Below are 11,527 nucleotides of genomic sequence, written 5' to 3'. Positions count from 1 at the left end.
ACCAGCTTTTTTGGGGAGTTGCTCAAGGTCAAATGACTTGGGTTAGGGACAGAATGAGAACTCCAGTTTAGGGACACTGACTTTTGGAAAAGGAAGCTCTTGAGAAGTCCTCCTGAAACGCTCCTTGTGCGTCATTTAGGACAGTCTCCAGAAGAAATGCAAAATGGTAGTACTTTTTGCCCTGACATTTGGCTCATAGGACCACTCATAGACAGTGGTCCTACGGGGGAGATGTGGTGGGGTGCCAGAACACTTGAACTTCAGGCAGGAGACTTGGGTTCCACTGGTAGTTCTGACACTAAAGAACCACGTGCCCTTAGTTCTCAGGCTCAACTCCTTTATAGGAAGGCAGTCGTCACAAACCGGCCCAATCGCAGTCATCCAATATACTTTGGTCCCTTTCTTCCCTCATTTTAGAATTATTAACATTAAAGGAGGAAATATAAGGTAACTTATCTAGAACATAGTGCCCAGGACATATTAAGGCTCAATATTTTCACTGATTATTATAACGCCAATTTTTCAGCTGTTGTGCCAGGCAACACTTAAGAGGCTGTGTGTGTGTGTGTGTGTGTGTGTGTGTGTGTGTGTGTGTGACGCAAGAGGCAGAGTGTGTGTGTGTGTGTGTGTGTGTGTGTGTGCGCGCGCACGCGCGCTAAATCGCTTCAGTCGTGATCGACTCTTTGTGACCCTATGGACTGTAACCCACCACCAGGCTCCTCTGTCCATGGGATTCTCAAGGCAAATTCTTGAGAACCTGAAGTCGGTTGCCATGCCCTCCTCCAGGGGAGCTTCCCGACACAGGGATTGAACCCACGTCCCTTAACATCCACCTACATTGGCAGACGGGTTCTTTACCACTAGCGCCACCAGCGTGTATTTTCGGTCTGACACCTGACTGCGCATGCACGCACCTAACCACACATCTAGCTGTTTTCCCGCTTAAGCGCAAGCCCCGCCTCCGAGGGCGTGCCCCTTAGAGCGCCGGCACCACCGTGAAGCGCGCGCTTGTCTGGGTGTGACGTAAATTGGGGCGACAGATGGGGGCGTTTGCTTCCGGGGCCAAGGGTGTTTGTTTCCGGGTAAGCAGACATTGCCGGTTGTGGGATACTTTATTGGTTCGAAGTTGCCTTCTGGTCGGGTGGCCTGGGCCGGGGAAGCCAGGCATGAAGATCACCAGGCAGAAACACGCCAAGAAGCATCTTGGCTTCTTCCGCAATAATTTTGGAGTCCGCGAGCCATACCAGATACTGCTGGACGGCACTTTCTGTCAGGCGGCGCTACGGGGCCGCATCCAGCTGCGAGAGCAGTTGCCCCGCTACCTCATGGCGGAGACTCAGCTGTGCACCACCAGGTGGGCCTGGCCGGTCCGGATGGAGGCGCGGGAAACTCGCGAGTGCGGCAGCAGCCGGGCCGCTGCTCGCAGGCATCCATTGCGATCCCTGGAGGGGCAAAGCGCCCCGCCCAGTAGGAGTTGACAGTTCGGCGGCGCCGCGGAGGAGAGTGGGCGAGTATCTACCGTGTAGACAGACAGTAGTATCGTGGGATATTTGCTTGTCATTAGTCTGGAGGACAAGCACATGTCCTTTGCAGTCCAACGTGGCTTCCGATCCCAGTGCTACCAGTTTTGTGATTTCCGACAAGTTATTTAATCTCTGAGCCTAGAATTACTCATCTGATTAAAAAAAAAAAAGATCGTAACTACTTATAAATTTGCTATAAAAGTCTAACGAGGTATAGTATATGAGGATCGTTTATTGGTATCTCAAAACCTGTCTCCTCGAAGTGGTTGCTGGTTGTTTGCAAAGCTTTTCCCAGTTTAAGAATTTTTCAAGCTTCACAACTGCCTCATGGTGTAACCTTCTATTCCCAGAAAGATAAGGCCAGACTCGATGTTAAGAACTTTGTGCAAGGTCCTCTGTTTATTCAGCTGCCTTTTTTGAGCACCAGCCATATGCCAGGCACTGCTCTAGCCAGAGGATAACTGGGTGAACAGGATTGATCTCCCAAACCGAATGGCCAGCAAAGTGCATAAAGTGTTAGTCGTTCAGTCGTGTCCGACTCTGTGCAACACTATGGGCTGTATCCTCCCAGGCTCCTCTGTCCGTGAAATTCTTCAGGCAAGAATACTAGAGTGAGTTGCATAAATCAGCCGGTATTTGTTATGTTTGACTCCAAGTGTAGTGTCCCCATTTCCTCAAAGTGTGGGAACATGTAAGATGAAACCATGTGGGGTTGTTTGGAGGAAGGATGAAATCAAGGAAGGTTTCATAGAGGAAGTGACTTGAGCTCAGTCACAGTTCAGTTCTAAAGGGAAGGACATTTTCTGAGTGAAAGATCCCTTGTAGAACTCTTGAACGAAGGAGTGGAGTTGTGAAATGCAAGGGAAAGAGGTGAGAGCACAGTGTACACTAGGGAAAGGAGCTGGGAAGAAGATAAATAGAGGCTGCATAACAAAGAACTGCTATTCATAAACTTAGTAGTTTTTTTTCTTTGTAGAACATTTCCTTTAAAAATTGAAAAAAAAATTTAAATGACCATAAGACCACACCAATGACTTGCTACTGTCATTCATCCAATTCTTTGTACACACACACATAAGAATGGGCTCTTACTCTGCATATGATATTAATGGCTTGTCTTTCTCACCTAATAGTACTCCATAAACAGCTTTCTGTATTCAGAACTTCATACGGATTTCATCCAGGCAGAGCTTCAGAGGAGACATAGATACCCTTAATTTTTGATCCCCTTTGCCTTCAGGACTGCCAGATCCTGATGACCTGTGCTCCAGAGTTGATTTCTTCTGTTTACAAGCCTTGTCCAAATAGCACTGTCTGTCATAAATATTAACATTTTTAATACAGTCTGTAATATACATATATTTGAGAAGTAGTGGATGAAATTATATTTTGCTGCATTTTCCCCCCTAAAGAATTTAGCTTCTGAACTTCTGGAATATTTCATGCACAAAAATAGAATAGCATCACAAAATATCTATCACCCAGCTTTTGCAGTTATTTACATAACTATTCTTACTCATTTATTTCCCCCACCCCCCTTAATCTTACTGATAGGTTATTTTAAAACATATTGTTCTGTTAATTCTCGGTGTGTGTTAGGAGGTAAATGCTATCAGACATGGTAAGTATCTTCTAGAAAAGATAACTGCAGCTATGTAAGGGGTGAGTTGGAGAAGCAAGAGAATGAAGACAGGTAAACCCATTTTGGGGTTAATTCTAGTCAAGAAATAATGGGAGAGGGGGAAGGCAGGAACCCCAGGGTTTTACAAGGAGATGTCACAGAAGTAAATACCAAGCTGAGATAGAACTACCCACCTTTGGGGCAGGGTTGAGGTGGGAGAGAGAAAGCAAAGATCAGATAGGATTTCGGATTTCTATACAAGGTATCTGAGAAGATAATAAATTCAAAGCATAAGCAAGCCCTGGAGAAGTTTGGAGACAGGAAAGTAGTTTGATTTCAGACATAGTGAATTTGGTGAAGAGCTGACGGCAGACCATCCATGGGAAATATTCAGTAAATGTTTGGCAATTTAGTCCTGAAATTCAAAATAACATTCAAAATGGGTAACTGTAGAAAGCAAAATCTCTTCAAACAAATAAACTAATGGGATAAAGGGGATGAGGCAAGGTAGAGACAGGCAAGGGTTTTCTCAGGTTGAAGAACCTTTTGATTCACTATTTCTCATAATTTTTAAGTGGGATAGAGGAAGTACCTGGGGATCTTATTAAAATACTAATATTTGACTTGTCCATAAGAGGTTCAGATTTGTGGATGAGAAATTAGGCTTCCCAGGTGGTAAAGTTGTTAAGAATCTGTCTGCCAATGCAGGAGACGCAGGTTCAATCCCTGGGTCAGGAAGATCCTCTGAAGTAGGAAATGGCAACCCACTCCATTATTTTTGCCTGGAAAATTCCATGGACACAGGAGCCTGGTGAGCTATAGTCCATGGGGTTTCAAAGAGTTGGACACGACTGAGCAACTGAGCACACACACATTGGTGACACTTTGAAAAACAGTAGCTTAATATGAAAATGCAAAGTGAGGAAAGTTGTGATTGCTTTTAAACAAGCTGGTGAGTTGAGAATCTTTACTTTTCTGAGCTGAAAATACTTTAAAGGTGTATCGATTTGTACTTGAAACAGAAGTCTATAGCACTCCGGTTGGGGCATCTATTGTCAAACTACTTAGATTCACATTTCACTCTACCACTTTTAGTTGTTTGACTTTGGGCATGTTACTTGAAATCTCCCAGAATAAGCTGTTCTAAAATAAGGATAATTTTAAAGTAAGCTGCCCAACTTTGTAGGGCTGTTTTGAGATAAGGGAGAATTTATGTCAAGAGCAGTTAGCATGCTGCCTGCTCATGATAAATGCTCAGTACATTTCAGCTCTTCATTAAGTTCCTTCTAATTGGTGTATGCATTTTTCCAGGTCTTTTGAGAGTGAAATATTTACTGTATGGCTTGTAGTTTTTGAAAAAGACCTGAGATTGTTTTTTAATACTTTATGTGAATAACTGATATGCATCTGTTATAACGTAAGCTGCTAATAACATTTTATTTTCCAGATGTGTATTAAAAGAGTTGGAAACATTGGGAAAGGACTTATATGGGGCAAAGCTGATTGCCCAAAAATGCCAGGTTCGAAATTGTCCCCATTTCAAGAATGCAGTGAGTGGATCAGAATGTCTGCTTTCCATGGTGGAAGATGGAAATCCTCACCATTATTTCCTGGCAACACAGGTGACACCAGTTTTAAAACCAGAGTCAATTTTAGTCATCTCTGTTTATACATTATGTGGAGCTATTTGTCATTAGAAGAAATCAGATGGTTAGGCATAATGGTTTACTTCTTCATTACTGAAATTTCCTTTTTTTAAATAAAAAATTATTGACATAGAGGTGTGATGATATGTTTTAGGGCTCTTAAAAGGAAAGTAAGTAGAGCAAAGATTTTACATTTTATGTTTATACATGTTTTTCATGTTTCTATATTTCATACTATTTATGTGTATACATGTATTCATATATTCATGTGTATTCATATTTACATATGAATGCATATATTCGGAGAGTTGTATTTCCTGTTATTTGAGACCATACCACCAGTATGGAACTCTCTCAGGCTTTCATGACTGGGATGCAGGGGAGGAGAGGCTCTCTGGGTGAGTATTAGTAAGTTCACGTCCGTACAGATTTTCTTACATATGCTTGTGGAATTATAAAATTACACAGTTAGAAGCAGAGCTGAGTGTAGAATCTGAGCCAGCTAGTTCCTACTTTATTTCTATTCTTTCGATCTCTGTGAGCATTCTTGACCCTTTCTGAAACATGTATCAGAGTAGGAATGATGGATATCACCTAACATGTTTACCTTTGCATTTGTTTATATTTTGAGGTCCTAGAAAATTAGTGGTCTTAGAATATTGATCAGTATAGAATATTGATAATTCGAGTTCATATTGTTGACGCTTATCTGTGCTCAGTTTTTATGTTTTTCTTCCTTTGTCATAAAATATACTACTGTTAGTGAGACATACTGATTTGAGAAGTAAAACCGGAATCTTTTATTTTTAGTATAGTTCTCTTTATGTTCTTAGAAATCTATTTAAGGTATCTAATTATTCTATTTGAACTAAATAATTCTGTGTTTCTCTTTAATAGGATCAGAATTTGTCTATGAAAGTAAAGAAGAAGCCTGGAATTCCCCTCATGTTTATCATTCAGAACACTATTGTCTTGGACAAACCTTCTCCCAAAACGATTGCGTTTGTTAAGGCCGTGGAGTCCGGTCAGCTCGTCTCAGTGCATGAGAAACAGAGTATCAAGCAGCTCAAAGAGGAGCAGGGTTTAGTCAGAGACGTGGAACAGAGAAGAAGAAAGCGCAGGAAAGTAAGTGGCCCCAATCCTCTTAGCTGTTTGAAGAAAAAGAAAAAAACACAGGATACGAACTCATCTGCCTCGGAAAAGAAAAGGAAAAGAAAAAGAATCCGAAACAGATCTACCTCAAAAGTACTTTCTGAAAAGCAGAATGCAGAAGGGTAATAAGTCTAAAGACTTTCAAATATGAAAATAAATTTCTTTTAGAAACTGTGAAAGTACTTATTTTGGTAAATGAATTTTGACCCACAGCCTTTATAAAATTATTTTTTAAAAACCAGTGGATGTGTTTAGGTGTAATCATGTTCACTTTTCTTACAGAACTTAGAGGGTTTTTTTTTTTTTTAATGTAAAACGGTTAATCTCTTTCTGTCTTAGTGCTGTCCCCCACCCTCCAACATTATGTGGAGATGGTTTAAAAATATCTTCTAGTACCAAAATGCTTGTGACTTAAAAAGAGATAATCCTTCTCATCCTTCTTTCATGTTCACAGAGGAACCGTACTCTTGCAACTTATACAGTGGTTGTAGAATTTACCTTTATGTTTCCAAATAACATGAATATGTTGCTTCCTTTTGAGCTGCTGATTATTTATTAACTTTCTACTGGAAAGAATGAAAATTTTGCTTACTTATTTTATTTCACCATTTTTCTAGTATATTAATATTTCAGTATTTTTACATCTCAAATTCAGTATTTTCATTATGAAGGCTATCAGCTTTATTTACTACTGAACCAAGTAGCATGCTGTGGTTGACTTTATTTCTTATATTACTTTTTTTGTTATTTCAGAAGTTAATAATGGGCTCACTTTCTTTTAGCATCTGACTTGATCTTGCCATGTTCAATAATTCTAAAAAGGATCTCATAATTTTCTATATGATTGTTATTGTTCAGTTGCTAGGTCACACCCGACTCTTTGCAACCCCATGACTGCAGTACACCAGGCTCTTCTGCCCTTCACTATCTCCTGGAATTTGCTCAACTTGGTGTCCATTGAGTCCATGATGCTATCTGATCATCTCACCCTCTGCCTCCCCCTTCTTTTGCCTTCGATCTTTCCCAGCATCAGGATCTTTTCCAGTGAATTGGCTCTTCTCGTCAGGTGGCCAAAATATTGGAGCTTCAACTTCAGCATCAGACCTTCCAATGAATATTCAGAGTTGATTTCCTTTAGGATTGACTGGTTTGATTTCCTTGCAGTCCAAGGGACTCTGAAGAGTCTTTTCCAGCACCATGATTAGAAAGTATCAGTTCTTTGGTGCTCAGCCTTCTTTATGGTCCAACTCTCATGTGTATATACCATACTGGAAAAACCATAATATCAAGTAATTTCTTTCTCCTAGTGATACTTCTGGAGCCAGCTCTCTGACTTCCAATGTGGAAATGTTTTCTGCCAGGTATATTGCTCAGCTGTCACCTAGGCATTTCCTGTCCTTATCCAGAGAATCTATTCTGTAGCCTAGATTTTTCCTTCTACTCTTTCTTGGTTTCCTCTTCTGTGGTAGCACATAGAGTGTGTAGGAGGTACATTTTTTGAGGCTCAACCAGTGTGTCTAAACTTATATTTATTGTACCAATAATCTAGCAAGATAAAGAATGCTCTGTTAATTGTTTATAAGACCCTAGGGGGGGAAAAATCCCTTTACTCATTTTGAGTTCCGTTTGTCCAGTGGAGAGGGTGATTTTCTTTCGGGTATACATGTTAACTTCAATGGCAAGAATTCTCTTCCATTTTTGGAATTATATTCTCAGATTGGCTTTAAATATTGTTTTAAAATGTCCAAATAGTTCAATTAGGAGTTGAATAATCTAACTTTTCTTTTTTAGGCCCCTCCCAAATTGTTTCAGTCAATCAGGCCAAAATTAAAATGTTTTTACACTGTAAGATTGAAGTATAAAGTTCTTAGATTGATCAGTAGTTCCTGAATTTGAGAGTCTGCAATACCTTCAAATAGTGGTTCTTAATCTGTATCCTTATAATATCATGATCATGTATGAAATACTTCATGAATAGTTCTTATAGCTAAAATAAATGACTTTTTAAAAATATGAGACAATTCAAATTTATTCCTATAGAGATAGTCTCAGTTGAACTCAGAGATGCTTTTTTGATGGGAAGTGGAATTTTAGGTTTACACCAGGAGCGCCACATAGGCTGTCTTACCTCTCAAGCCAGGTGAGTGTTTGCTGTTGTCATGTCATGATTCTGTTTTAAATTGTTTAGGTAGGAACATTTTTTAAAAAGAAACGTGAAAGTAGAAAAAAGTGAATATAGTTCTATGGTTTTATGAGGAGAAAACATTTGTCAGTAATGACAAGAGTTGAGATTACTAAATGTAGGCAGAGTGATAAAGCAAGTGAAATGTACACTGATGATACTCGTTTCAACACTCTCAAGTGCATAAATTTTAGGTATTTTTCTTTTTAACAAGGTTTATATTTATTCAGTGCTATATTATTGCCTATTAATAGAACTGGTGAGCTGGGAAAGTCAAGTCATTTTTATAAAATAGTAATTTTTAAAATAAAAAAAGTGCAATGGATTATAAAACATTTAATATCTTAAAACTTTGATTAGTCATACGTATTTTTTCTTGGCTAAATTTACTCTAAATGTAACAAAAGGATCTCATATCTTTGTACTAGCTCTTCAATGAATATTACCCATTGCCACCACTTGAAAATTGCTAGTGCTACTTGCTTTATTTCTCTGTACAAATTAGAGAAAGAAGTGGTGGGTCATAGGAGTACACACATATAATCCATTTTGTGGTTTGGAAAAGAAAATGTTAAGAAGCTCTTTAAAGGATAGCAGCTCGTGTTGTTGGGGATAAAATCCACGTGCTTTTGCATTCTCTGAAGTTTGCTAGACTTCGGATTCTGTATTCCCTATATTTTCAAAGCACTACAGCCATTTCTAAAAGGAACCAGTCACAGCTACCTGGTGGCAGGTTGATTACATTGGATTCTTTCCATCATGGACAGAATAGAAATTTATCCTTAATGGAATAGAGCCTATTCTGTATATGAGTCTTCTTTTCTTTCCCATTATGCTTATGTCAGTATCGCTTAACAAAATGCCTTCTTTGCCAACGTGGTACTCTGCCAACACTGCTTCTGATCAAGGAATTTGTGGTATTAAACGGTCTTGCTCTAATATGTCGTTATGTAAGTAATTCTATTTTGGAGACAACACCTTGAAAGGATGGATATTCTCTTAGAAGAATATCTTACAAGACACAGTATAAGATTTGAACCAGAGGTCAATACATGGTGTGTTACTTCCATACCTAGAATACATGGGTCCAGAAATTAAAGGATGGAAGTCGGAGTAATTCCTCTTACTATTATGTTGTATAACCCACTCAGAATTTTTACTTGCCCTCACAACTTTGAGCTTTGCTGGGTTGGTGTTGGGGGGGAAGGGGGGGTCTAGTTCCCAAAGGAGAAATGCTTCTACCAAGGGAACAACAATAATTCCATTAATTTGGAAGATGAGACTGCCACTGGCTCATTTGGGGGCTTCTTTTTTTAAACATTTATTTTGGCTGCACTGGGTTTTCCCCGTTGCACGCGGGCTCCTGGCAGTGGCTTCTCGTTCCTGAGCCGGGCGCTGGAGCACACAGGCCTGGTGGTGTGGCGGACATGGGCTCAGTTGCGTCACGGCATGTGGGGTCTTCCCAGCTCAGCGACTGAACCCGGGTCCCCCTTACTGGCAGGCAGATCCTTCAACACTGAGCCATCAGAGAAGCCCTCAGCTAACATCCTGGCTGATTTCATGCGAGGCAGGACCACTCAGTTAAGTCACTCATGAATTCTTGGCCCATGGAAACTATGTAAGGTGTATGTTTGCTGTTGTAAGCAAGTAAATTTGCAAGTTTGTTATGTAGCAAAACAACGAATATAATAATGGAAGTTTAAAATATCAAATATGACCTTGTGACCAGTTCCATAAATTGTGCCTCTAGCAGCTATGAATCTTTTCTTTCTTGTTATGTGTATATGTATCTATAGCGACACGTGCTTAGTTGCTCAGTCGTGTCTGACTCTTAGGCAGCCTACCAGGCTCCTCTGTCCATGGGGATTCTCCAGGCAAGAATACTGGAGTGGGTTGCTATGCCCTCTTCCAGGAGATCTTCCCAACCCAGGATCAAACCCAGATCTACATTGCAGGCAGATTGTTTACCACCTGAACCACCAGGGAAGCCCGATAACTATATGTGTATATGTATACATAATATGCATATACACATACATTATATAAATGTTATATGCATATAAATATATGCATATGTATGTATAAATATACAATATGTATTATGTATAGAAGAATCATACATTCACACATATATTCTATCTTCTCCATTTCCTAAGTATTTTTACATGTTTTTTAAATGTATTTTTTATTGAAGTACAGGTGATTTACAATGTCGTATTAATTTCTCCTGTACAGCAGTGACTCAGTTATATATACACTCTTTTTTAATATTCTTTTCCATTACAGTTTATCCCAGGATATTGAATATAGTTCCCTCTTCTATACATTAGGTCCTTGTTGCTTATCCTTTCTATATGTGATTCAGTTCAGTTCAGTCGCTCAGTCGTGTCTGACTTTGCGACGCCATGAATCACAGCCCGCCAGGCCTTCCTCTCCATGACCAACTCCCGGAGTTTATTCAAACTCATGTCCATCGAGTTGGTGATGCCATCCAGCCATCTCATCCTCTGTCACCCCCTTCTCCTCCTGCCCCCAATCCCTCCCAGCATCAGGGTCTTTTCCAATGAGTCAGCTCTTCACATGAGGTGGTCAAAGTATTGCAGTTTCAGCTTCAGCATCAGTCCTTCCAATGAACACCCAGGACTGACATCCTTTAGGATGGACTGGTTGGATCTCCTTGCAGTCCAAGGGACTTTCAAGAGTCTTCTCCATCTCCACAATTCAAAAGCATCAATTCTTCGGTGCTCAGCTTTCTTTATAGTCCAACTCTCACATCCATACATGACCACTGGGAAAACCATAGCCTTGACTTGGGATAGCTTCCGTCTATTCACCCCAAACTCCCAGTCCATCTCTCTCCCACCCACTACAAGTTTTTCTTATTTGAGATTAACTTTACTGTTTAATCTTTTGGTAACAGAATTTCAGCTGGGGCTGAGATTGAAATTAAGGGGTAGTTAGCATAGCCTATGTAGCTACAATGACCATTAGTATTTTGCATCTTCTGATTTTGTGAAGTGTGAGAATACCTTCTTTTGTATGAAGGACAGTTGCATCATAGAACTGGGAGTTGTTGCATCATTGTATGAAAACTTAAAGTGTAAAGAAGGGTGGACATGGATGCTGAGTAGCCAAAGGTGTGTCAGTTCCAAGTCCACCTGTCTGTGCTCTACGTTGTGGCACTGGAGCTGGAACTCTGCAAACCACAATTCTCTGGTGACAGTTTTCTCCTAGATTCTGCCAGTGAGGGACACTAAGGCAGGACCTGGAAGGAGGATGGAAGAAGAAAGGGTGTGCTTTTTCCTGTGAACTTACTATAGACTCCTTGAGTGCCTGCGGTTCTTCTTCGCTCTAGCTGCTGCAGTTTCTTACCAGCAGACCCTAATCCAATTATAACACTTGT

General features: G+C 40.2%; 1 protein-coding gene across 1 annotated transcript; it reads left to right on the top strand.

Moving 5' to 3' along the window:
- The first annotated feature begins 1,088 nt into the window (after nt 1-1,088).
- UTP23 (UTP23 small subunit processome component) lies at nt 1,089-6,183 on the top strand. Its single transcript, XM_020883389.2, has 3 exons — nt 1,089-1,354; nt 4,592-4,766; nt 5,688-6,183. The coding sequence occupies exons 1-3, from the start codon at nt 1,167-1,169 to the stop codon at nt 6,066-6,068; spliced, it is 744 nt and encodes a 247-aa protein (XP_020739048.2). The 5' UTR covers nt 1,089-1,166; the 3' UTR covers nt 6,069-6,183.
- The last annotated feature ends 5,344 nt before the right edge of the window (nt 6,184-11,527 follow it).

This window comes from Odocoileus virginianus, chromosome 15 (assembly GCF_023699985.2).
Source record: "Odocoileus virginianus isolate 20LAN1187 ecotype Illinois chromosome 15, Ovbor_1.2, whole genome shotgun sequence".
Lineage (NCBI taxonomy): Eukaryota > Metazoa > Chordata > Mammalia > Artiodactyla > Cervidae > Odocoileus > Odocoileus virginianus.
Note: the sequence above shows the minus strand (reverse complement) of the source record. Positions and strands in the feature narration are given on the sequence as shown.

What these genes read in the sequence shown, in the direction of transcription:
- UTP23 (XM_020883389.2), top strand. Translation starts at nt 1,167, where the DNA reads ATGAAGATCACCAGGCAGAAACACGCCAAGAAGCATCTTGGCTTCTTC. An exon ending in ACTCAGCTGTGCACCACCAG is followed by an intron (nt 1,355 to 4,591) that starts GTGGGCCTGGCC and finishes TTTATTTTCCAG; the next exon opens with ATGTGTATTAAAAGAGTTGG. An exon ending in ATTATTTCCTGGCAACACAG is followed by an intron (nt 4,767 to 5,687) that starts GTGACACCAGTT and finishes TCTCTTTAATAG; the next exon opens with GATCAGAATTTGTCTATGAA.